The sequence below is a fragment of the Spermophilus citellus genome (genome assembly GCF_964194105.1).
Source record: "Spermophilus citellus genome assembly, chromosome: 2".
Taxonomy (NCBI): domain Eukaryota; kingdom Metazoa; phylum Chordata; class Mammalia; order Rodentia; family Sciuridae; genus Spermophilus; species Spermophilus citellus.
The window spans coordinates 202,065,293-202,091,431 of record NC_138183.1 but is presented as its reverse complement, the minus strand read 5'-3'; the positions used below and the strand labels follow the sequence as shown (position 1 = coordinate 202,091,431).

General features: G+C 49.9%; 1 protein-coding gene across 2 annotated transcripts in view; it reads left to right on the top strand.

The window, feature by feature from the left end:
* The first annotated feature begins 445 nt into the window (after positions 1 to 445).
* Positions 446 to 26,139, top strand: part of LMO1 (LIM domain only 1) — a 39,757-nt gene continuing 14,063 nt past the window's right edge. The window contains exons 1-2 of one of the 2 annotated variants that reach the window (XM_081281697.1): positions 446 to 633; positions 5,037 to 5,295. In XM_081281697.1, the coding sequence (XP_081137823.1) occupies positions 5,271 to 5,295 (25 nt within the window). In that variant the 5' untranslated portion in view covers positions 446 to 633; positions 5,037 to 5,270. The remainder of the gene's footprint in view (positions 634 to 5,036; positions 5,296 to 26,139) is intronic. The other variant, XM_081281698.1, reaches the window with a different exon arrangement.

The window sequence follows — 26,139 nt, the reverse complement described above, 5'->3', positions numbered from 1 at the left end:
TCACACACACTCTGGCTGTGCTTTTGTGTTTTGTCAGAATTAATGAGAAAAGTTCCCGTGCCCTGCGGGTAATTAGTGTCCTTGGAGTTAAATAAGCTAATGGCGGGCACCTCTGGCCCAAGCAATTATGTTTGTGTATTGAATAATTGATTCAAAGGGGGGAAGGGCCGCTAATCAGATCTGAGCATAATGAATTGATTTAATTAACAGGGGAATCTGAGGGGCCCTGGGAAACGCAGGCTGCACTGTGCTGAAGCGAGCGCAGCCGGCTCAGAGAAAAACCCGCGCGCTGCTGCCGCTGCGGCTCCGGCTCTGCTCCGGCCCGGCCCGGGCAGCGGCTGCTCCCGCGGCTCCGGCGTCCCGGCCCTGCCGGCGCGCCCCCGTCCCCGCCCCCGCGCCGCGCCGCGCCCTCGCTCCCTCCTCCCGAGTTCTTTGCCCCCCGGGCTGCGCTCCGAGCGCGGGTCGGTCCGCGCGGGTCGGCGGCCGCTGGTAGCTGGACGCCGAGCCGGCGCTGGGCTGGCGAGTGCTCCGCAAGCGGGCGGCGGCGGGAGCCTGAGCCGCGCGCCCCTCTGCGTCTTCGGCGTGTGCCCGGCTGGAGCCGCCGGAGGACCATGGTGTTGGACCCTGAGGACGGTAGGTGACCGACGCGTGGTGCCGGTAGTCGGGACGCGTGGGCACACGGTGAGGGCGGCCGCACGGGCTCTGCCGTGACTACCCCGCTCTCGGCGACAGTGTCTCCAGAGCCCGCTCGGGCCGCTTCAGGCGGGTTGGCTGCTCCCCGGAAGCTCGGCGGCTGGATGTGTGCGCGGGTGTGAGTGTCCGGGGTGTCAGGTTCAGTCCCCGGTGTTCCTCGCCAGGATTAGGAAGTCTCCTCCGCCACCTGGAGCCCGCCAACCCCACACGCTCAGGCTGGGAACTTTCTCACCGGCTCTTGCCGCCTTGCAGGCATCCGGAGCGCCTCTGCTACCCGAGAGCCGCGGGCTTCCCGACAGTGACTACTGCCAGCTGTCTCTGGGCCTGAGCGTCTGCATGTCCCCCTACTGCGGAAGTGATCCCCAGGGGGATTCCCAGAGAAGTTGGGGTTGAGGGTGCAAAGCAGCATGATCGTGGGGTTCCTTAGGTCAGGGACTTCACAGCTGCGGGAGGGTTAATATTGCCTCCACCCCTGCAGGGCCCAGGAGGAAGCATGCCATCAGTTCACCCAGCCGGTGTTGAGAGGTGCCCTGCTGGCTAGAGGAGGTGGATGAACCATATAGCTCACAATACCAGGTTCATTCTGAGGCATATTTGTCTTGAAGCTAAGGAAGTTTGGGGTCCTCAAGGTCTTTCAGCTGCCAGATCCATAGTGGTAATTTTGTATTAATAATCTTGTATTCCTTTGCTTAAAGAACCTCCACCCTAAACTGCAGCCAACTTTGGATTTCACAGAAACGATCCATCCCTGTATCCAACTGACACTCTTTATATTGCCAGTATGTTGGTAGAACTCAAAGATCTGGCTGGCCATGGACCAGCCTCAGGGGCTGGGACAGTCCAGTAATACCAGAAAGAGAAAGTGGTGGGGCAGGAAGCTAGAAAATTTGCATTCCGGAGGCAGCTGCTGGTCTGCAGGGAAGGGATCTGACTGCCTGGATTTTCTTTCTAGCCCCACTAGTCCCTTGTCCCACCTTACCATATTCCCTATGGTTATCAGCTCTTCTGGTTTGCCCAAGACTCTCTCCATTTGCAGCACTGAATATCTCTGAGTCCTAGGGCAAACCTGGACAGTGGGTCAGCCAGCACCTACGACTTTTTCAGGACTGATGTTCAGGGGGTAAGACTTATTTAAGGGGTAAGCTAGACTTCTTTTCTGAGGTACAGATTTGGCTTAGGCCTTCACAAGGCCTAACAGTTTATGACTACAGCTTCTCAGAAGGCCTGTCTGGGCTCTGTAGACACCAAAAGAGGGAAAGTTTGCAGACTGTGCACTTCTTCAGGGTAGCTGGTTGCAAATTCCTGTGCATGAGCTGCTATTGTGTGCTTCAGGGGTAGGGCAGGGCATCTGAACTTAGCAGGCGTCCTGATCACACTGCAAAGACTGTAGGTTCACTCTATTCTGTAAACTATAGTGGCCACAGGGAAGGAACCCTTGTCACTTAGAATAGCTCTCTAAGTGTTACTTATAAGGCCAGGCCTAAACCCTATCTTGGAGACAAGGGCACTGTGTTGAGAGCAGGGCCCTCAGGTTGAAACATCTGACAGCCTCCACTGAAGAGCTCTGAAATATCTAGTATGTCTGGGTCCTCAGGTATGGAGTCCTACCAGCCCCCAACCCCCACTGCAGGAACCTTTTCTCAGGACTTTTCTACCAGGCCAAGGACAAAATGCTGAGACTTGCCCAGAAATTTGTATGCCAGCCAATAGCACCCCCTTTCTCCTCAAAGTAACCTTGGGGACTTATCAATTGGCCTCCTCCTGCTATCCCCAGAGGCATTTCAAAGGCATTTTGGAGCACTCTTGGCATGTAGAAGTGAGAATACATGCTCATCACCTGTGGAATGTGTTGGGTGAAAACTGCCTTTTCCAGCCCCAGGGGATCTGAGGATTCCACTTCATTGTGGGTGTGTCCTTGGACCTGGAGGTTGCTTGGGTGGGGGTGAGCATAGAGGTGAGAGTTACCCGGTAGGGCTGAGGAGAACATTGCCCAATAATTGAAACTTCTGTCTGGCTCTCTCAACCCAGCAGGCCCTTTCCTAGCTGGGAATTTAAGCCACCCAAATCTTTTGAGACTTGTTAGGCAGTTTTGTAACCCAGCTGTGAAGGCAACCTCTCTGGCTCAGCTTGAAAGTGTCATGCTCACAGCTGAGAGAGAGCTGCTTGTGGGCAGAAGAAGCCTTCAAACACAACATTGATCTCCTGCTGACATGCCCTATCTCCTTCTGCAGCCCATTGCTCAGTACTTGGAGACGCAGGGTCCTGACTCCCCAAAGCGAAGGCAGCCATGTTGCTGTTAATTGGATACCCTCTTTGGGTATCCTCCCAAAAGGCCCAGGCACAACATGTGGACAAGAGAGTGGAAATGTGGATGCTGGGTCTTGCACCAGCTAGTCAAGTCCTATGTTTGTGGGTCAGGGCCAGACCCTAAAAGTGAGGAGAAGTGTCCCTGGAGGTCAGGAGTAATGCTGCAGCTTTTGTGGAGTGAATGCCTTCAGGCAGCACAGGGGCTTCTGCAGCACTGTCTGGCCCCCAGCACAGGTCAGGGTTGGGAACTGACACCAAATCTGACAGTGGCAGTGGTGCTGAAGCCTCCTTCAGCCCTTGCAGGCATGGCTCCGGCTGAAGTGGCAAGGGAGAGATCAAGCTTGTAGTCCTGAGGGACAGCGAATCTGAGCAAAATGATATATTTAACATCAAATATACTCAAGGACTATTAGGATTAAGTATTCAAGATGAAGGGAAAATCGAAACCCTCTGAGCTGCAGATGAGGCATCTCATTAGAAGCAGCCACTCTTCTGTTTCCTCAAAGCCTGACTTCCCTTCCTAGGAGAGGAGAAGATGGGCTTCAGCCCCTAATTCTCCACCCTGTCAAGCACTGGGGCCTCTCAGGGTAGAAGGGGCAAGACCTAGCATCCAGGTTTCCTTTGTACCAGATAATCCTCCCCATTGTCCAGAGTGCCACAGTTTACAAAGCACATTCACATGCATTATCTCATCTGATCCCCACAGCTGTCTTAGAGCCAGGAAGAGTAGGCGTCCCACTTCACATACAGAGAAACTGAGGCCCAAGGGGAGAAACTGACTTACTAAGGTCCACCATCATTAATTGGCAGAGATGAGTTAGAATCCCATCTGGTGGCCCTTTGGCACTCTGAAGACTTCAGCTTCCTTCCCTTTGCCTAGGTCTAGTCCTTAGATGTGGCTGCCAGGACCAAATTCCCAGCACATATATCTGGAGCCTTTTTTTTGCTCTGGAGGAAAAGCATTATTTCCACTTTACCCTGGAGCTCTGTACTATATGTGGGGGTGCGGAAGCTCTTGGGATTTAAAAATAGGTGGCCTTCCAGGAGTAGGCAGCCTGGGCACCAGCCCCAGGGCTCTGAGGAGAAGCAGGGTTAAGGAAAGAGATGGGCACTGTCTGACCCCCTTCCTGCCTTATGAATTACAGAGCAAAAATTGTCAACTGCGTAACAGCAGCAGGAAGCTGTTGTTCACTGATGTATCCTTAGTGCCTTAGACTAGTGCTTGGCACAAAATACATGCTCAATAAATATTAGTGGAAGGAGAAAATATTCAGGGCCATTCCATGCTCAGAGAAAAGATGAGACAGTCTCCTCCACTCCGTGGAATCAGGGTGTTCTTTGGAGCTGCTAGGGTCAAGGGTAGGCTATTAGACTCAGTGGGAGGTTTTGTATCCTGCAGAGGGTTTACTTTGCCAGACAATCCCAGAATCAACCAGAACCCCCAGGCAGGGCTTGTAGGAAGGGAGGGGACGGGATCAGAGAAATATCCCTTCTGTGAAGAGAGAGAACTCAAGGCCTAGGGATTGGAAGTAACAGACCCGGATTGTCCACCAGACTGACAGCGGAGAACCAGACCCTGGGACTAGAGCGGAGCCACGCGCCGAGTTGAGGTCGAGAGGCCTCCAGGTGGCGCTGCGGAGCCGGGCAGCCGCGCGTCTCCACTCCCCATTAACCCGGGAGGGAGGGGGACCTCGCGAAATGTGTGCATTTATTCAGTAGCAGGAGTGCAAACCTCATACATTGAGGGAGAAAGGCAGCGGGAGACGGCCGCCGAGATTCCCCCCATCTCTTTGAATATAATTTTAGATTGAGATTCAGATTAAATCCGAGGGGAAAACACTTTATGAGGCTGAAAGCTGTGTCGTTGCCAGAGCCAGGGTTATGAGCTATCAAATGCAATTACATTAAGACAGATTATACTGGGCAAATTGAGCCATTTAGAAGGTGAGAATCAAAGAAACGGCTCTGATCCTCTCTTCCCCCTTCTCTCTCCCTCTCCCTTTCTCTCTCTCTCTCTCTCTGTCTCTAAATTGCAGTTCGTAGTTCCTTGCAATTCTGAGGCACAAAAGTAGGTGAGACTGCTTTTGTATCTGCGAAGTGCTTCACTCCTGAATGTAATTCTAGCTGAGTGCAATCTAGGTTAAGAGCCGGACAAGCGGGTAATTAGAGCCCGCTCGCTACCCGAGGACCGGCCGCCCCGCCAAGCGTGCCCCGAGTCGGCGCCCTTCTCCCGGCCGAGCCGAGCTGCGGCTGGACACGGAGCGCCCGAGATGATGGTGCTGGACAAGGAGGACGGTAGGTGGCGGGCGGGGGTCCTGACGCCCCCAACCCTCCCCCCTCCCCCGCCGCGGCGCGCGGGAACATATGCAGGGGCAACGGCGCACACTTGCTGGGCTCAGCTGGGATCGCGGAGCCCGCAGCGTACAACCGACTTGGGCCGGGGTGGGACAGGGTGGGGTGGAGGAGCCCGGGGCCGCGCGCACCCCCACCCCCACCCCCACCCCGGGATTCCGGCCGAGAGCTGGTGAGCTGTGCGCTGGCCGTGTGATGCGCGATGGGGCCGCGTGGAGGCTCCGGCTGCCCTCGGATCTCCGCGCCGAGGCGGTTCGCGTTGAGCATTTGGTCTCTGCGGCTGCTCCTCTCACCGCAGCCATCACCCTCGTGCCAACCGCGTAACCCGAGTGGCGCTGGCGCAAAAGCAAATCAGCGGCTTCGGGAGAATCAGACTCCAGAGCTTGGGGCAAGCGGGAGGATGGCGTGAAGAGCCAGGGTGCCTAGTACGGGAGGAAAAGACCGGTTGGGCCCTCCTGGGCACAGTTACGACAAACGTCTGTTGGTGAGAAGGACACCTCCTGTGCTGGCCCACCATCTCTGTCCCGGAGCGCGGGGCGGGAGTTTGGCCCAGAGGAAGTGTCCTGCCACAGTCCAGTAGCTTGCTGGATAACCCGTTGAGAGAAACATGGTCCTTCCTTGGACAAGGGCTTTGGTGCATCTCCCCAGACCTCAGGGCCAAAAAGTCAGAACACAGGTGCCCATGGATGCTGGAGGTCACTAGCAAGCAGGTGGCTCCATAAACTCCAAAGACTTACTGGCTGGGAGTGCTTTGCCTAAGAGTCATACAAAGTTAGGCACCTCAGTCCCCTGTGGGTAAAAAACGGTGTATGACCTCTGACCTAAGGCCCCCATGGCCTGCAGAGTGGCAGTGTTCTGGTATCCTCTGGCCTGCTCTACAGGTGAGGCTCATGTGGTTTTGTAGGGAGAACTGGACATGATTTTTGGCACCTGTACTGCTGCTAGCATCTGTCTTTGATGCAAACCTGAAAAGGTGAGCTTGCTGGGCTTATGCCCTCTGCTCACTCAGGCAGTAGTGTTATTGACATGATCATTGGTAAAGATAGCAAGTTAAGTGACTTGTTCAAGGTCACACAGGATGTTCACTTTGACACTACCATACTCGGATGCCTATGCCTACCTATGCCTTCAGAAACACCAGGAGTTGAGGGCGTCTTTAAAATGTCTGACTTAGAGGTAACATGTAGGGGAACTCTGGGGCTGATAAGCCCATAAGTCTGATTCTTGGCATGCATATAGAAAGAGGAAAGCAGGTGGGGGAACTAAATCCTTTTAGGCTGCTTGAAGCGTGATATCTCCATCTTCTGAATTCACAGACTGATTCCCCTCACCGGCCCCAAATCCTTTGTGAACTATTAGAGGACTGGGGTGGTGCCATTTTACATAGAAAGAAAAGGAAAAGAAGGAGTCTGAGGTCAGGTCTGACAGGCAGGGAAAAGATCTTGATTTGGCTCCTTTTGTCACTAACCCTGTGTTACCTTGGATCAGTCATGTCCATCCCTAGACTTGTCTTTCTCTCTCTCAGTAAAAACGAAGGACTCGCAGAAGCCAGCACAGATGGTCCTTCCTTGGTGCCTGGAGGGACTCTTACTGTGGGGTGCATGTGGAAATCAGGATGCATCTTTAGCTGAGGTTATTTTATGTGCTTGGTTCCACAGGTTTAAGCTAGGAATCCAGAAGACCAGAGTTCTGTACAAGGGAGGCTTCAGGCCAGGGAGACTGATTTTGTGCCAACAAGATGGCACCCTCACCTCCAACTAGGATCTGCAGCTGAATCTATGATCAGACCTTTAGAGTTCCTTGGGCTCTGATAATACTAAGAGTTTCAAATGATCACTGAGTGGGAATAGATCTCTGGAGCCTCTGGACTGCAGTACACCTCAGAGTATGTATTTGCCCTAGTCCCAGCCAGAGCTGCAAAGGAGAGTTCAAAATGTCCCTCCACCTGTCCATTCTAAACAATATGGTGCCTGCTACCATTGACTCTCTTAGGCTCTGGGGTCCATTATAGCACAAAAAAGACACATGACTGGAGTCCTGAGCAACCACCAAATTCTTGTCCTTCACAGCCTAAAACTGTCCTTCAAAAGCAACCTTTTTGCTCATAACTCTATGTTCCATTCCCCGTTAGAGTCTGGCCTCCCCTAGTTCCAGGAAACCTTGAAGGTACACACACCTTCATTGGGGGAGGGAGAAAGACTCTGGATTCACTCACTTGTCCACACCCACAGTAACTTCTTATATACTTTATCCTCCCCCCCCCCCCCCCCCCCCCGCAAGTGGCCATCTGAGCTGGGTGGCTACATTGGCTCTGTAGGTCCTAAGGAGTATGTTCCTTAGGGCTCTACTCAGCACCCTTTGTCTGGCTGCAGCAGGGACTCCCGGCTCCTATTAACCACCCCCAATGCCTTTTCTCCACCTGACAGCATCTTGTCAGGAGAGGCTGGGGCTCCACTGGTTGAAGTCGGGTCTGCCAGCTGCTGAGGACCAAAGCTTTTGCTCTGCTGGGCTGCAGGGCTTTCATGTTGCACTTCTGAAAGATAATAAAATATCAATCGTTTTGCCGTAGCAACGGGTTTAAGAGACTTTCTGAAGTATTGAATCGTCAGAAAAAAATTTTTTTTTTTGCTTTTAAGCACAGTGCATTATTAATAAAGTAATCCATTAGGTCGAGCAGTGAAGGGTCACCACAGAGACAGAAAGATCTGTTTTGCAAACGGTTAAACTTTGGGTTTTAAGATTAATTGCTTTCATTTGGACGCTTGCTCTTGGCCTAGCTATCTCCACTTTACTGGAACTCAGGGTCCGGGCTTTCTAAACGCTGCCGCGTCTGCCTGTCAGCGAAAGGGAGCTGAGCTCCAACTTCCCCAGAGAAACAGCCTGTCTTCTCCTGGCACCTGCAGTTTGGGCTGGCACCAGAATGTGTGCCTTTGCCAGGAGATTTGAAGTCCCAGGGGAGCAAAGGGAGGTACTGTACTGAACCCTGAGAATCAAATTAGGCCTCAGCTATTGAAGAAGAGGCCCTTCATAGGGATGGACAGAACAGTGACAGCTTGAGCCATGTGGGACTGGGCAAGAGAGGATGCTGAGGGCACCCAGCTGGGGATACTGGCATGTTCCCAGGTTCATTCGGGAGAAGGGCAAGACTGTGTATAAACCACCTCTGTAAAGGCCCTGCAGGACGGCTGGGGTGACCACAGGAAGCAGCAGGCAGATTGTGGAACTAAACACCAGATATGATTCCTAAAGCATTTTTAATAAGTAAAAATTGCTTAAGGAAAATGGAGCTGGGCTCAGGAGGACCAGACAGAGGAGTCTTCAATTGTTAATGACTGCTAGGAGCACAGCCACCACAGCTGACTTGGTTTGTCTAAGAGACAGGCACTTGGCTGTGTTCAGCTACTGACCAGCGCCTGTTCAGCCACCAGCAGGACATCCATGGATATCCCATCACAGTCTGGACCACAGAGGGTCCCAGGGCCTTTTCCGACAGTGAGGTCTGGACCACCGGGCCCTGCAGATAGAGGCAGGGAATGGGCCCTGATGCTGTTCCATGCCAGAGACCCCAGCCTGCTGGCAGGGCAGGAAAGCAGACCCTAGTAGGCACTGCTGCCTGAGGAGGGCTAATAAAGGCCTTGTGAGGTCGGCAGGGTAGGGACCAGACCTGGCATTCACTGGGTACCTAGAAGTGGGGGTTGTCTCCATCTGCATCTCCCATAACTAGTGCCAGAAGCAGCATCTCCTCACTGGTGGGAATGAGGTGTCAGAAATCTTGGGTAGCATGTATAGCTGCTTCTCCTTCCTGCCCAAACTCAGCCAGGCAGAGTCTATAAAGATGGGTCTCCCCTACCCTCTTCTGGAGCTTTGGGTAAAGAGGCAGGTGCCTCTCGGTTCCCTGCACTTCCATTCATTTGCCTGCACTAAGGCGGGCGGGGTGAGGGGGACAGGGAAACAACATAAATTGGTCTGTCGTCCAGAATCCATGTCTCGCTAATGTACCCAGATTAACTCAACTGTAAATTGTCTCCTTGGATGGCGGTGTCTTGCTAAAAGTTTCCCATATGATTCATGATTTGGATTGCTTTTAACGGCTATTGGCTAAGCAAGCCGGTGACTGTACAAGGTGATGCAATTGGCATTAGCGAGGGGAGGCACGGGAGCGTGTAATGCAGTCAATACTGCATTAACTACTGATGCCCAATTACAGGGAGCAGGAGAGAGCCTTTCAGGAGCATTAGGACTGGGGAAGCTGAGATCACTGGCCGCTGCTTGCCTAAAAGCTTCACCCTTTGCATGCCGGTGCTCAGTGCTGACATGGCCACTCACTTGGCCTCTGTGGCTGTGGGAACTGCTTTTCTCTCTTGCTGTCTCTCTGAACATGTCCCACGAAGATGCTTTTAGCACATGGAAATGTGTAATTGCCTAGAGCTGGGGGCCTGTCTTTCCTCCTGAGAATTGATTCTCTACCCTATCCTGTGTCCTAGAGTCAGACCAGGTGACTGTCCTACCCTCTTCATTTAAGGTTCCTCTCAGCAGGCCCCATTAGTGAGCAGGACCTAGAGAAGACCTAGTTTGGTCTCATGCGCTTGGAACAGATAGATGATTATCAATGAGCATTGACAGCTGACCCTCTGGGGTCATGGGCAAAGGAGACACAAAGTTCAGCCTCAGCTCAGCTAGGCTGCCAGCTCAAGGGTGCCCAAATTGGGAAGTGGCTGTGGTTGGATGGGCTATGGTGGTGCAGCCTGAGGAGGCTGAGCAGGGAGTGACCTGAGGTGTGTTGGGGTCCTGAGCAGATATGGGTGTATAGAGTTAGGAGCCTCTTCCAGAGCTGCGCCTTACTGAAGGCAGTGCTACTTTCATGTAGCCCGATGCCAAGGATGTTTGGACTTATCTCCAGGGGTCACGCAGCCCCCTGGAAAGCCCTGATATAGGGTCATTGAGAAGATTGGAAAGAATTAGGACAGAAGGTGGATAAAAGGGTATAAATGCCTCTGTGTGTCCTTAGACCTTCTGCTACCTCTACCTTCATGCTAAGCTGTGCAGCTACTGTGTCCACTGGTTTTGTGTTTCATGTTCACTCAACATTGAGATTGCTTTACCTCCATACTTTCTCACCTCTACCATAAGAACAGCCATATTTAACAAGTTTGTTATCAGGATTAGGTGAGATACTGTTCATGTACCCCCTTGATCCACAGAAAGCCTCAGAGCTGTGTGAAGCAATATTGCCCCCTGATCAGTTTCAGTATGGTATGAAATAGTTCTGGACCCAGTCCAGTGCCTTGTTCACTGATGAGCACTGTTCTTCACTGTCCTTCCTCCAGTTCATCCACCGTGGTCCTTGGTCACTGCTGAATGAGAAGCAGGCTGGCCTCATTTCTCAACATTGCCCAGATCCTCAGGGCAGGGATCATCAAGAGAAAGGCCTCCAAGATGACTCTTCACAATTCCTTCACTTATAGGGGGAAGGTTGAGGCTAAAAGAGGGTAAGAGAGTTGCCTGGGTTATGTGGCAGAGCCTAAGCATCTTTCTGGGTTCCATTCTCAGCTGTCATGTCCTCTGTACTTGCCCTAAGGCATGATGAGACTGGGTGCTAGAAAACTCTGATGACAGGGAACATTAGCTGGACTAGGATGGCATGCCTGGGTGTCCCACTCATAGCCTTAGCTAGCCTACTGCCAGCCCAGGGAATGTTGTTGTGTCTTCAGCTGTAAATGCTGATGGGCACTTGTCCGTGCTAGGCCTTTCAGACTGGAGAACCCTAGAGGTGCATGTAGTGCATACACCATCCTGCCTGACTTCCAGCCTTCCTGCCCCACATGCAGGGAGTGAAGGATATTGAGGCATGCAGGATATCCTCCTACCCTCAGACTTAGCTCTTCACAGTGCTACTAGGATGGTTTCCTGGCAGGTCCATGCTCAAGAACTACACCATGGAGTCAACTTGCATTGGCTTGTTTGTGAACGTCTTCCCATTTCTGAGTTCAGTAATATCACATCAGTAGCTTGAAATCACCATGGCGGGACTATCTACATCATGGAAACAAATCAGGGCTTTTTCCTGGAAAGCTGATAGTTAAACATCAGCACATCACTGGATTATGTTCACCTAGGACTCTGGACCTACCTGTTACTGTTCTGCTATCTCCATCCTTGCACTCCACCTACCCTCTCTCTCTCCTCATGCTCATTACAGACTGAACCATCCTCTGCTACCCTGGCATTTTACCTGAGACTGACTGACACCTCTATTATCACTCTAAGCTATGCAGGTCTAATATGACCACAGTGGTTGGTGATCCATGGAAACTCGGCATTTGCCTCTATACCCTTGCTCTTGTTGTCCCCCTTTCCTGGTATGCCCTGCATCCTTTAGTCGGCCATACTCAGAGAATACCTACCTAGCAACAAGCTAGTCTCTCATTGGTTGGTATATGTTATTTTGTGCTCTATCATGAAAGCCCATAGTCGCTGATACACCTGGGAAATTAAAAGCAGGTAGTGTGAGGTGTGGGCAGGCTGAAGCAGCTTACAGGGGTAAATGCCCAATGTGGAGGTCTTCTGAGTTCAGTCATCAGCTCCTACCTGCTTCCCCTTCCCCTGGAGATCACCAAGGCTTTCCTGAGTGCCCTACTGTCTCCAGGTGCAGTCTGCTGGCATGATTCAGAAGACCTGGGTTCTAGTCCCAGCTGAGTGCTGTGTGACTTCAGACAACTTACTGAACCTCAGTTTTCTACAATAGGAGTAACACCTAACTGGCACCTACTGTCCATATATACACATGATATACCAGGAAGCCTCTTGCCTGTGTGAATTGACATTGCTTTCTGCATGGTACAGTGTGATCTCTTTGGCTTCAGCCTCTGTGTCTTCGGAGGTAATAAAAACAAAGTAGCTTTCATCTTATTGAAAGCTTACTTTAAAATGAGGCATTGGAATATGTACATGTATCAGTTATTGCTGTATCACTAGCCACCCCAAACTCAGAGGTTCAAAACAATAGCATTTATTTAGCTCAAAAATCTGTGGGTCGGTGATTTAGGCTGTGCTGGCCGAGCAGTTTTTCTGTTCTCACTCACACCTGGAGGGTGGAGGATGGCTGCTCAGTGGAATGCTGGGGAGACAGGACTGCGTAACCCTCATCATCTGGCAGACTCATCTGGCCTGTTCTTGGTGGCAGAGAGGGGTCCAGGAAGAATGGAAGCTCACAAGGCTTCCCGAGGCCAAGGTCTGGCATGGGGATGTTGTCACTTCTGCTGCATTCCATCAGCCAAAATAAATCACAAATCCAGCCGAAGTTCAAGGACTGGGGAAACAGATTCTACTCTTGAAGGCAGGAAGCGAGAAGTCATATTACAAAGGGCAGGGATACTGGAAGTGATGGAGGATGGGGCCATTTTTGTAATCAATCTGCCATGTATCTTCCTTGCATGATCTCATTTAATACCCATGATGACCTTAGAAAGAAGCTACTGTTATTATCTTCATTTTACAGATAAGAAAAGTGTAGTACATAGAGCTTAAGTAACTATTCCCAAGCCCCACAGCTCTCTAATGCCTGTGGTGGCTAAGAACATAGGTGGTCTGACTACAGAATTGTGTGCTCATTCTCTGTGCTCTGCCGGCTTGCTTTTCCCACAGTCAGACCTGGAATTGGGGAGAGGAACACTGAGTGGGTAGAAGGAGCCTTCCAGAGGATGACCGGGGGTGGGAGAGAACTTGCTATGGGGGCAGATTGTCAGGGAACTGCCTTTGAGTCCTGTCCCCATTTCTCCAAGGGCAAGCTTGGAGGGGACCATATGATCAGCCTCCTCTTCCAGCTTTTCCTCTCTGTCTTTCAAAGCCACTGGACAGACATTTTGAAAGGGGGTGAAGCTCTGTGGTCAGCAGAGGTAACTTAAACCGACCATATATGCAGATTTGGTCTGGCAAGAATCAATTCATTGGTTGGCCCCTCGCCTCAAAACGGGGCGGTAAGTGGGCTGGTGAGAGGCCTGTGTACATTCATAAACCAGCTGATTGAAAAGCAATATTTCAGATAAATACAAGCCAGCGATCTATCAGTGGTTGTAATAAAACCCAGGCTTCAGGCTGTGATTTTATTTTGAAATAATAAGAATTGCTTGATTCTTTTTACTTGAGTTACCATGGTAATTCCAGCGTGGAGCAGTGTTATATTGATTTAGAAAGTGGACAGTAATATTTCTTTTGTGTTATTCTGTTTCTAGGCCTTGATTTCTAATTTCCACTTGGAGATTACTTTTATAAATTTCTTAAGTCCTTCCACTTTTTTTTCCCTCTCACAGTATAATTTTCCTCTCATATGCCGCTATGTTCTGAGCTTATTGGTTTGCTCTTATTTTAAATTAAACTTGCTGGTTTCAAATATTGAAATGACATCTTTGTCTGTGTCTGTACTTTGGTTTAGCAAAATATTACAGTCTGACGCTTTCTGCTTAATAATTTAAGGGAGGCATTCTGTTGGCCCTCACTGGGTGCTGATAACTTATGACTCAACCAACGCAGGCCTTAAACTCCTGACATTTTAATATTGTGTGGCAGGAGCAGCCACCCCTCTGTTCTGAGTCTCAGTGGAGAGAAAGCCGTGTGGTACCCCAGAAGGGAGTTTTAATAATTCAACTTTGCTGGTTGGCACAATGACTTGGTGGGGGGTGGGAGACGCACTCTTCCCAGATGAGTGGGAGGAGCACAGGCCTGGGCTCCTGTGGCCCACAACTGCTCTGTTCCATCCCACCGTCCCTCTCTCGTGGGTCTTTAAGAACCCCCATCTCTGATGACAGATTTTCCGGGAACAATTGGGTAGTATTGCCTGTGGGTGTCACGAGAATATGTGAACTCTCTGCTTTCTTGGTTTTCCCATTTGTAAAATGAGTGTGGCTAGCATGGGCTTTGAGTTCCATAGACTGGGTTCTAATCCTTTCTCTGCTTAGTAGTTCTAGTGAGTAGATTTTAATAGTCATTTTAGCTATAAAATTGGTATGATCACAGCCACCATTAAGGCCTGTTGAGACTTTATCAGCCAAAGGTCTGATAGTCTTGTGGATGGTTGGTACAATTCCCCTAACCTTCTAGGGTTTTGGTGAGAGACAAAGAGAAAGTGGAAGTGGTGTGTGCTTTGGCAAGCTTGCTCTGCTCCCAGCCCACCCAAGGTTCTGAGTTCTTCAGGGCTACCACTCCCTGAGGAGGTAGGTCAGTTCTACCCTCTTTCCTAGTCTGCCCACTGAAGGCAGGAATCTGGGGTGGGCTGGAGACAGGGTTGTGTCCTCTGGGCCCCTCTCTCACAACACTTCCTAGCAAGGCCTGTGCTCTTCAAAGATGCTCACAGCAATGTAGGCTGTGGGGCAGAGATCTGTCTGCAGGGATCTCTGCCCCTGAAAGGCCAGAAGAAAGGTCTTTCCTTTTCTGAGTGTACAGGCCAATATGGTGGTGTATTAGTGATTAGTTATTGCTGAGTAACAAGTTATTTCAAAACTTAGCAGCTTAATGCAACACACATTTAGTCTCTCATTTCTGTGGGACAGGAACATGGTGCAGCTTAATTGGGCCCTCAGTTTCTCACAGACTGTAATCAAGGTGTTGGACAGGGGCCACAGTCTTTTCTCAAGATCCATGGGGAAGGAGCCACTTTCAAACTCACTTATCTGGCTGCTGTCAGGATTTAGTTCTTCATGGGCTGGGGACTGAGAGCCTCAATTCCTTGTTGACTGCTGGCTGCCCTTTGGCTCTATGCCATGCGTGACACTCCAGCATGGCAGTGTGCTTCTTAACACCATCAAGAGAGAATGTCTGCTCACAAGAAGGAAGTCACAAGCCTGGAGCAGTGGTGCATGCCTGTAATCCCAGTGGTTTGGGAGGCTAAGGCAGGAGGATCAGGAGTTCAAAGCTATCCTCAGCAACTTAGTGAGGCCCTAAGCAACTCAAAAAAAATAAAAAAAGAAAGGAAGTCACAGTCTTACAACCTCATGACAGAGGTGATATTCCATCACTTTTGGTGTGTTTTCTTCCTTGGGAGCAAGTCAATAGGTCTAGCCCACATTTGAGGAAGCCGGGTAAATGAACACAAGGGCATAAATGCCAAAGACAGGGTTGGTGGTGACTGTCTTAGCAACTGGTCTGCCATAAGAGGTTTGCCTCTGCAGTAGCACCTCTGCTCCAAGTGTCCAACAGGTTAGCTTCCCCTGGAGTCATCAGCCATGACTAGGGAAGGCCTAGTCACCAGTGTCACCAGTCAGTTCCAACCAAGGAAGCTACAGATGTCTCATAGTCTTTCATTTCATCTTCATAGCACCTTGGGAGGCTGGCAAGACAAATATAAGCTGGCCCCATTTTGCAGAGGAGTAGGTTGTACCCATAGACACCTGCCTGGGTTACCCTAGTAAGTTGGCTTGTGACAGAGTTCAGAGGAACAAGGCCCCTGCCTGCTATGAGCCTAGGGAGGTGGTAGAAAGGACACTCTCAGGCTTTTCCTGGCCCTAGTGGTGAGAGGGGATGGTATTGATTGTGTGTGGGGACACACACTCACACTCACACTCACACTCACACCCTCAGGCTGGAACTGGGAACTGCTCGATTCCCTTTTTTATAGATGATAAGTGTGCCAAGGTTGTAGAGGCCTGTGGACCATCCATTCAGGGCCTCTCTTCTCCTTTAGTGTTTGCTCACCAGACCCTCGAAGGAGGTGGGGATGGTACTGTTGTGAGCCAGCCTGCCACAGCTGTTGACAGAGGGCCTCCCTTCCCCCTGCATGTTTCTAGGTGAGGCGGAGTCAGGTCTCTGAGGAAACCTGGGCAGAGGCGGCTTCCCCAGTTCCTTGTGAGGGAGCAGGGTTCCTGTGGGATGAAGCTGCCCAGGGAGCACGAGACCAGAAGCAGAACCCCTGCAACCACATCCTGGCACTGCTACCACCTTGAGTGTGTGGGCAGGTCCCTTCCCCTCACTGAACCTTGGTTTCCCCATTTAGATTGCCAAGGGTGCTGCTTGATTCCTTGTGCTGTTGGATATTGGACCATGACTGTAGGGCAAGAGACCAGCAGGAAAAGGACCCCTTGGAGGTTTCTTTTTCTTTCTTGGTCTCTGGGAGTCACAGAGTTCACAGGTGAGAGCATTTGTGCCTCCTCCCCGACCCCAGCCCTCTGCACTTGGTCTCGCCACATTTGAGTCCAGGTCCAAGGCCTCTAGAACTTGCTGTTTCCTGGTAGTATAGAGTCTCAACTAGGAGGCAGAGGGGTCCCCTGGAACAGGTCCAAAGCTTCAAGGCCAAGAAGTGGAAGTTACAACGCCGGGCTGAGAGCACAATGGTCACTTCCCTCCTTTTATGGCCAAGAAAACTGAGATACCAAAGCTCTGAATCCTGCTCAACTCACTGTGTCTGAGATACTTTCTGAGTAGAAAAGTCTAGGGCTCAAAAGAAGCTGTGTGAAGCCCAGCCTGAGGCCCATATCTGCCTGTCAGTCAGAGGTTGACTGTTCCAGGCAGCTGTGTTCCCTTGTCAGGATCTGTTTTGCATCTGTGAGGCATCATGCACATTCAGGAGCCTGGGAAGCAGTGGGCAGTGGGCAGGGCTCCCTGGGTCACTGGGTTCCAGCCTGGCATGCCACCCAAGCACAGAATGCAATGTTTTTACCTGCCTTTTGGCCCCCAGGATGTTTTCACACTTCTCTTTGATCTTCAGACTGCTTTATCAGATCAGTGTGAAAATGTGCCTTATACATGAGAATAATATCTCATTAGTATTAGTAAGAATGCAAAAAAAAAAAAAAAAGATCCAGGAAAAAATTAAAATTGGTTGAAATAATTAACACAAAGAAAACTGGCAACACTAAGACTGCACCTGGTAAAATATGTTATTGACTAAAAATTGACAGAAGAATCAAAGCTTCCCGACAAAATTTAGATCTGCAGAAGTTGGCTCCAGAAATATTTTCTGGTAGAAATAATTGCCACATAAGAAATCTCAACAGCAGCAAAAGCCTAATTTATGAGTTGACATGAGCCAAAACTGATCATGAACAAAATAGTCACATAAAAATTTTAAAATCATTGATCCCAAAGAAAATAATGCTAATAAGTTAAAAACAGGGGTGGAGGTAGAAATGATTCAACACTATTGAAGATGAAATTGATTAAGAAAATAAGTCGACTTGGTAGTTTATTAAGAACTATTTCTTGATGAAAAAACAGCACTGGTATAATTGTAACCAAATTACAAGTGTCAGGGACCACCCCTACTTTCCTTCCTGCCTTCCTTCACTTCTTTCTGCATTGGCATTCTAAGCCTGATTGGAGGGGGCAGGAAGGGGTCTGGTTGGTCTGGGTTCATCAGAGAGGAAGTAGTTGAAGAACCCTCCAGAGCATCAGCCAATAGCAGATGCTTAATAAATATTTGTTGAATAGTGAGTAAATGACTGAGTTAACAGGTAAAGGAGGTCAAAGGGTAAAAGAGAAAATCATAAGGATTCCTTTGTCCCGGAGAAAGAGAAGAGAGAGAGCAGGAACTCTGAGTTGGTGGCCAGCGAGGTCGTTGGGGCTGGAGCCCAGAGTGTCATTGACATGGCTGTAGTTTTGGTCTGCATTGGCAGGGTCACCCTATGCACAGCTGTGTAGGCCATGGTTAGGAGCTGGGATTTTGTACTAAGGTCAGTGGGAAGTCTTTGAAGGGTTTTAGGCAGAATCAAAACTCATGATCAAACTGATATTTTATTAAGCTTATTTGGGCTACTCTATGGAGAATATATTGGAAGTGATAAAACTAGAAGCTAGAAAAGGGCACTATGTGTGGAAGGTCCTTCCTTTTTAGCCTTACAGGTGACTCCCCCCACACCTCTAATTGACTGCCCCAGGCTCCTTCCAGCTTTCCTGTAGTTTCTTTCTGCACTTGCAGTCTGGGCCTATGGCTGAAGGGGAGAGACATAGATTTGTAATCTTTAGAATTCTTTAAAAGAAACAGCAGCTTCATGAGGGCATGACTAATTACTGCAGAGGCAGCCTGCTTTGGGCTTGGCTGGCAACACATACAACTTTTTATCTCAGTCCTGCTCTGCTGTTCCTTGACTATGAGATCTCAGGCAAGTGTTGATCTACCACCTACTGCTGCATGACCCTGATCAAATCGCTTAAACTCTCTGAGCTTCGGTTTTCTCATATATAAATTAGGGCCTAGGGTATCCTCCCTGTCTCCCACCCAGAACTCAAATGAAAAACAATGCTTTCATGCATCTTGTCAGCTGGGCAGCACTGTGCTCACCTGAAGAATTGTTGGTGAGTACACAGTGACTGCAGGAATCAAGGGTGCATGTGACACTTGTTCCTTCCACCCTTACCCCTGAGAGGTCTTCTCAGTCCTAGCTCCCCAGAAATTAGAGGCTAGTTCCTAAGATAACACTCCATGGTGAATCCATAGAGACTCATGAAATAGCCTCATGCCTTGAAAATGGGCATGTGTCCCTTTGCCTCAAGGCCCAGTTATCCGTCTCAAGTGACAAGAGTTGTCCTGTTCTATCTTGGGCCCTCTCCACATGCAAGAGATGTGGAGACTGGCCTTTCTCTGCTGAGATGAGGCCTGGATGGCCATTGCTACTCTCATCCTGACCCTGACATTCCCTAGATGTAGGGGGTAGGGGATTATGCCCTGCTACAGTTTTCTCCTTGCTCCCCCTGATAGCCTAGATATTCCATGTTTTTGAGTCACTCTCTCAGACTAGTCACAAAAGGGCATCATCCCTAGCCTGGACACAGGCTTCTTCCAAAAGCATCCTTAGTGCCTTCCTTCCTGGCACCATGCCGTGGATCTGAGCTCACACACCCTTCCCCAGGCTGGGCTCACAGGTCCTGGGAGAGGGCAGCATTCCATCCCCAGCTTCCACTGTGATCCTATTCATTGTGCACATGCCATTATGCACATGTCACTTGTGGCACCCCACATAAGACAAGCTCACAGTCTTGAAAGAAGGACCTGTCTCCTGTGGGCAAGGCTACTTTCCAGACAGGGCATAGTCCTTGAAAGATGCAGAAATTTCAACAAATTTGGAAAGATAAAACATGAATGCAATGGTGGAAGCAAATGGATCAGAGAAGAGCACTGGATCCGGTAAGGTCTGACTGAGTGTCCGGGGGGAGCGAGACTGGAAAAGTGGGTGGAGTCAGATTTTTGCATGGGGAGGGAAGACTGGAGAATAGAAAGGAAAGAGGGACTCTGGAAACTTTGTCTCCCTATGGTTGTCCTGTGAGGCCAGGACTCAATTTTTTTTTATGAACCAGTCTCTCCTGTTCTCAAAGGAATATTTATTTTATGATTTTTACATAACATCTTTATTGAGGTATAATTTACATACCACAAAATTAACTTTTTTAAAACGTGCAATCTAGTGGCTTTTAGTATATTCGTAGAGTTGTACAATCATCACCATTATCTAATTTGAGAACATTCGCATCACTTCAAAAAGAAACCCTGTACCCATTAGCAGTCTCTCCCCAATCCTCCCTCCCTGGCAACCACTAATCTACTTTCTGTCTCTATGGATTTGCCTATTCTGGACATTTCATATAAATGGAATCACACAATATGTGGTTTTTTAATCTGGCATCTTTCCTAGCATAATATTTTCAAGGTTCATCCCTGTTGCAGCATATGCCAATACTTCATTACTTTTTATGGTCAAATAATATTCTGTGTATGTGTAATATTTTATCCATTTGTCAATTGATGGAAATGTTGGTTGTTTCTACTTTTTGTGAATAATGCTGCTGTGAACATTCATGTAAAAGATTTTGTGTAGAACTGTTTTTTTCACTTCCCTTGGGCATATACTTAGGAGTAGACTTGCTGGATCATATGAACACTCTATGTTTAGGGATATCTGTTTTTAAATTCAAATGAACAGTGCAAGGGAGTTTAGGAGAGAAACCATCCCTGGATGTCTGAACTTCCAGAAGAGAAGTTACTTGGCAGCCTTGTCCCAACTGGGCTCCTGGGGTTCTGCGGAAGCTGGGGTGAGTCCTTTCCTCTGATGGCTTCAGTTTTCCAATCTATGAAATGGGGTTAGTCCTGATCTTGTCTCATCTCAAGGACTTTTAAAGTATGTACTACTACCACAGCCTGTCAAGGATCTCAAATTCTGCTTTACCCATTCTAGTTCTGCTCATGAGGAAGCCAAAGTTCAGAGAGGCTAAAGGACTTGACCATGTTAGTCAGTGGTACAGCCTGTACTCGAACCCACACACATCAGAGTCCAGGTCCCTTCCTCAGATGTGTCTCAGGGCAAGACAAGGCCATGCCTGAGCAGCTGCCATGTTCTCTGCCCCAACCTGAGAGCTGGGAAATCAGGGCCCCAAAATGGTCAGGTGTGAGCTCCAAGGTAGAGTTCACTATAGAAGGAGACTTTGCAAAAGTCTGCTTTTTAGCTGTGAGACTTCAAATAAGTTGTTCTATCTCTCTGAGCCTCAGTTTCCCCATCCATATAATCAAAGCAATAATTATTAATATAATAATATTATTTAGAGCACTGGAACCAGCATTTGGTAAAAAGTTGACACAAAGTGCCAGGCACACAGAAGGTAATAGGTAGAAGAAGTTTCTAGACACACAAGAAGGGTTGAAGAAGGTTGCAGGGTGTTGTGTGACCACCAAGGAGAAGTGACCAGCTTCTGGGCTGGTCAGAGCAAGCTTTAAGGAGATCTCACTCAGAATGGCCAGGAAGGTGAGCAGAAGGTGGGAGGTCCCTTGGGTGGTCCCAGTGTTTTCCAGCCTGGGGCTGTCAGAAAACAGGAGGGGTTTGCAGGGATCTAGAATGACCTCTGTCTTGAGGAGAGCTTGTGGCTAGACCTGCTGGTGCTCCAATCTTTGCCCCCACCCTGCCTGCAGATGCCTGAGTGGGGGCTTGCATGACTGCCTCAGTTAGCCCGAGTGGTAATAAAACACTTTAAATTTATTGTGACATTTGGATTTAATTAAAAAGTACACACTTAGGGAAGTAGAACATAATGGGGAGAGAGGCAGGGTGGCTTTTCCCCTCCTTTCTTCCCCAAACTAATTAGCGTTGTATTTTAAATTGTTTATGTGCCGCTAATCATCGTAATAAATCATTTATACTGAAAAAGACACACTCGGCTGTGCCCGCCGCGCGGGTTCCGCTCGCCCGGCTCTATCGCGAACAAATTGATCTGGAAGTGAATTTATTAACCACTGGGGAAGAAATCATTAGTGCTTTCTCTAAACATTCCCCAGGTACGCTTTATTGCCGCAGTTTATGCTGTAACTAAAAGGAGCATTACCCAGGCCCACGTTGTAATTTCCTTGCAAAGCCAGCAGCCCTCTCCTGAGCTAGGGGGTGGGAGGGGTTGGGGAGTCCCAGCCTCTTCTCCCCTGTGTGATCTGGGGACCCCAGCCTTCTTTCCCACTGCTCAGTCCAGGAGGGTTCCCCGTGAAGCCTTTGCAGGGACTGGGCCTTGGTACCTATCCTGTTGTCTCTCACCTGCAGAATGGTTCCCAGTCCTGTGTGTTTATGTTGCAGGAATGTGGCTTCAAGTTGAGAGATGACCTGGGGTTTGGAGAACTGGGGGCCTGAGTGAGGGGTCAAAGAATATTGCTATATATAGACAAGCTTCCCCACCCAGAGACTGGGAAGGCATCAGCTGTGGGCCGATTATAGGCTGGGAAGAACAAACATGGCTTTCCAGCAACCAAGCAGGAGTAGAGGTCCACAGCTTAGACTTCCTGGAGCATCCTCTGTCAACCCAAGGCTCGGAGACCTTCCTCCTTCAGGCCCTGCAGCTTTTTGGCCAGGGGTTGACTTGAGCAGTGTATTCTGTTCAGGTTCCCAATGTGACCCACTGCCCTGTGCATCCCTGTGACATCACAGGGCAGTGTCCAGACTGGTACTCAGTACTCCAGGCATGTCTTGACAGTTGACAGACCGTGCGGATGTCAGCTCCCTGGCTGCAGAAACCACGAAGTGGCTCATACAACCAGCAGCCAGACTGCCCTGCTGGCTCCCATGCCAGGGATTCAGGCCCCTCTCAGTTCCCTGGGAGCTTTAGGTTTTCTTTTGCCAGTTTTCCAAAAGGGATATTTACTTGTGAACAAGGATCTTCTCCTTAGAGCTCTTGGCTGGTCTAGAATATAAATCCCTAATTGTCGGACTCCAAAACCCAAACTGTAAATGGCTTAATTCATTGGTGCCCCATGAGCCTTCTCAGCCAGGTTGTAATCCATGGGGTCCTTGTCTTTATCTTTTCTCCAGGGCTGCAACAGCCTCCAGGGCCTCCACAGGAAGACCCAGAGCAGTGCTATCTGAGCAGAAACCCAAGGGGTTCCTATCCCTGCTGTCCTGGGGGCAGGGCACAGAGTCTCCCTACACCCCATACCCTCCCTTCTCTTGGCCAGCCCAGTGGCTAGCAGATGGGCTCTGGCTACATCGAGAAGGAAGTAGGACCCAGCAGCTGGCTAGGCCAAGCCTGCCTGGAGGGTCCCCTCTTTGTGCCTGGAGAACACATTTAAAAGTTTGAATTCAAAATTGATTTTGAAGGGCCCTAATCTCCGATCCCCTGGCACTCACGGTGTGTCTGCAGCTCCCGCCAGACTCTCGTTTTCTGGTTCAGCGCGTTGGTGCTCACATCTCTGATGCTGTGAAATTGAGACTCATCTGAGAGTCTGTGTCCTCCTCCTCTGAGGAGATTGCAGGCCCCTTGGGAGCCCTATTTCATTAGATGGGTGACGCGGGCTTCAAGGGTGCCCAGGGAGCACCTGAATTGCTGTCTGGAGAACACAGCTTCCAGATGCTTTCCCTCTTGTCCCCATACCTGTGTAGTTCCAGGCAGCATCCTGCTAAGGAACCTGGGCACAGGCTCCAGCAGCCCAGGATGGCTTGGGGATAGGGGATCCAGACCGAGAAAGGCTTGGACCTGGGGTTTTTCAGTCACAAAATCCAGGACTCATTTCCTCTCACTGGCCCCCAGAGGCTGAAACAGGACTTGCAGGGAGTGAGGGAGGCTAGGTCTGTGTCTGGGAGAGGAGGAGCCCAGGCCAGAACTGCAGAGGAAAAGACTGAGCTGCTGGCCTTACATCCAGACCTAAGCTCTGCCTGCCACTCCCTGAGGGGTGGATGAAGTATTTATGGATAAAGTAGACAGAGAGCAGAGGTCTCCTTCCTCGTGGGTCTGCAGGGGCTAAAGGACAGAATTTTGCTATTCCTTTTTTGACGGGATAAAGGGTTTGCACTTCATATGAGTGTTGTTGTTTTGTAGCTGAGGCCCTGGAATGTGCCTCTCAAAAACCTTGGTTGCTATTGCAGTGGGACCTGGGTGCTGAGGCAGTTGGATCTGCATGTTTTGTTACAGCCATAGAGCCACAGGTGTCTTGGGATGTGTGACACAGGGACAGCAACAAGCCTGATCAAGGCCCCACTCTCAGGAGCCTGCCACTCTGAATCAGCCCACTCTGGCCAGCAAACTCTCGCCAATAATATCTGGATAGCTTCCACCCAGTCTCTTCATTCATTAATGGAACTGATATTTTTAAAAGCCACCGCTGTGGGGTTCAACACTGGGGATACAATGATAGACAAGATAGACAAGGGCCTAAGAATAGGCCTTCATGGGACTTCTGCTGTTTGAAGAGAAACCAATCACTTTTCTGGTAAGCACACTGAAGAAAAATGAAATAATTACAAATTATGATTAAAAACTCTAAAGGAAATGACCAGGGGTGGAGGGGATGGGAGGGCAGGTCATTTGAAGAAATGAGGTAAGAAAGGCCTCTCTGAGGAGACATTTAAGCTGAAGCTCCAGGATGAGGAGGTGCCGACCACTGAAGAGGCGGGGAAGGTGTGTGCACGTCTGAAGGCTCTGTGGCAGGAAGGAGATCCAGAGTGCTGCTGGAGCTCAGGGCGACGGGGAGGCAGGGGCCCAACCACGTGAGGGTTTTGTAGGCTAGATGAAGAGTAGAGGTGTTATGCTCAGCCCCTGGAAGCTATGGAAGAAGGGTTCCATGCTGAGCAGTGACTTGCCCTGATTTGTTTGGAAAGACTTCTCCCGCTGCTGAATGAGGACTGGTTTGTGGACACTAATGAAGATGGGGTGGTAGGCACTAGACACAAGTAGGCTGCTGGGGGCTCTGCTATCGTGTGGTGAAAGATGGCAGTAGCTCTGGAAACAGGAAGAAGGTGGCGTGGGTACAGAGAGTGGCAGGGGGAGAGGATGAGGATGATGCTGAGTTTCTGCAGGAGCCTCTGGGTGGATGATGGTGTGGGTATCAAGAAGGGAAGCCAGGGACAAGGGCACAGGGGCTCAGCTCAAGGGAGAAAGTCAGGAGTCCCATTTTTGGATCTGTTGCTTTTGAGATAAATCTGAGGCTATAGGCACACCGAGGAATTAGAAGAGGATGCCTGCTCCCATGCCACAAATGACTATGTAGTTAACTTGAGCCTCCAAAGGAGCACATGCAGTTTCCTGTGTGTCTAGGTTCTTCACTAAAGAACCACAGAAAACTTCATGAGGCTGCAAGAGCAGATCCCATGTGAACCTGCCCCAGACCCTCACTCAGAGTGTCCTCTGGGCCTTCCTTCAAGTTCTCAGCCAAGTTACCACTCAACTAATCGCATGAGGTGATTAAATCACTAATTGGGTTAAGGCTCTTGTAACCCAATCATTTCTTCTCTAAATCTTCTTGCATTGTCTCGCACATGAGCTTCTGGGGGACACCTCACATCTGATCCATAAGAAGGACTAAAACAGTCCACTCTGGGTTTTACTGGGCTCACTTCCCTCCATAACAAAGGCCTGTAAGGCATGAGTAGGAATACCTCAGCCCCTTCATCTTTGGGTACTCCAAGGTCATGGCATGTCTAGGGTTTAGGTGCAACATTGCTAAGGTCAGGTTTGCCTCCACCAAAACACACTGTGAAAATACCTACTGCTTCCTAATTCTTCACAGGAAATGGCCCCTCCAGGGGTTCCAATCTGTTCAGCCTCTGGGGCCAGGCAGCCTACCAGGCCTTGACATATCCCTGCCAGGGGTATTTTAGAATCTTCTTTTGGCAGGGTCCAAACCAGGTCCAAGTGTAAGTTCACTTTCCCATTGCTTAGAAAAAAAGGTGACAGTACTACCTCTGGTTTTAGGATAGAGCAGGAAGGGCACAGGGCACTTCCTGGCCAGCAGCATGTACTTCTGGCCTCTCTTGGACACTCCCAGGCCTCCCTTAGGCAAGTTGCATCATTTCTACAACCCAGGGTCACGAAGAGCTGAGTTAACAAGTGTAAAGCTCCTGGCACGAAGTAGCACTCAGCAAGGGGTGATGCAGTTTATTATCATCCAGTCGAATGTGAGGACTGTGGCTGCTGATGCTAAGGGTGGGACTGAGCAGACCTCCCCGTAGGCCTTCCCTCCTGTGGTGGACTAGAGAGAGCAGGAAAACCTTTGCACCTTCCTGTGGTGGACTAGAGAGAGCAGGAAAACCTTTGCACCTTAGAGAAGGCGAGAATTTCTGTACTTCTTTAACTGTCTTCCTCAGTGCCAGGCCCCCTTCAGGACCCTCTCCACTCCCCACCTCCCCTCATTCATACACAAGGTCCTGGCCATTGGTTAAGGTTCCCTCCCCTACTGCAGCTCTGGGCCCCCCAGCTCTCCCCACCTAGCCTCACCATAGCTGGGTCTGTTCCCAAGCATCATGTGTCATCTCAAGGCCTCTTTGTCCCTCTCAAGGCTGCAATGTAAACACCTTGGCTCTGCTTCTGCATGACCTTTCTGCTGCCTTTCCAGCCCCAGGTCCT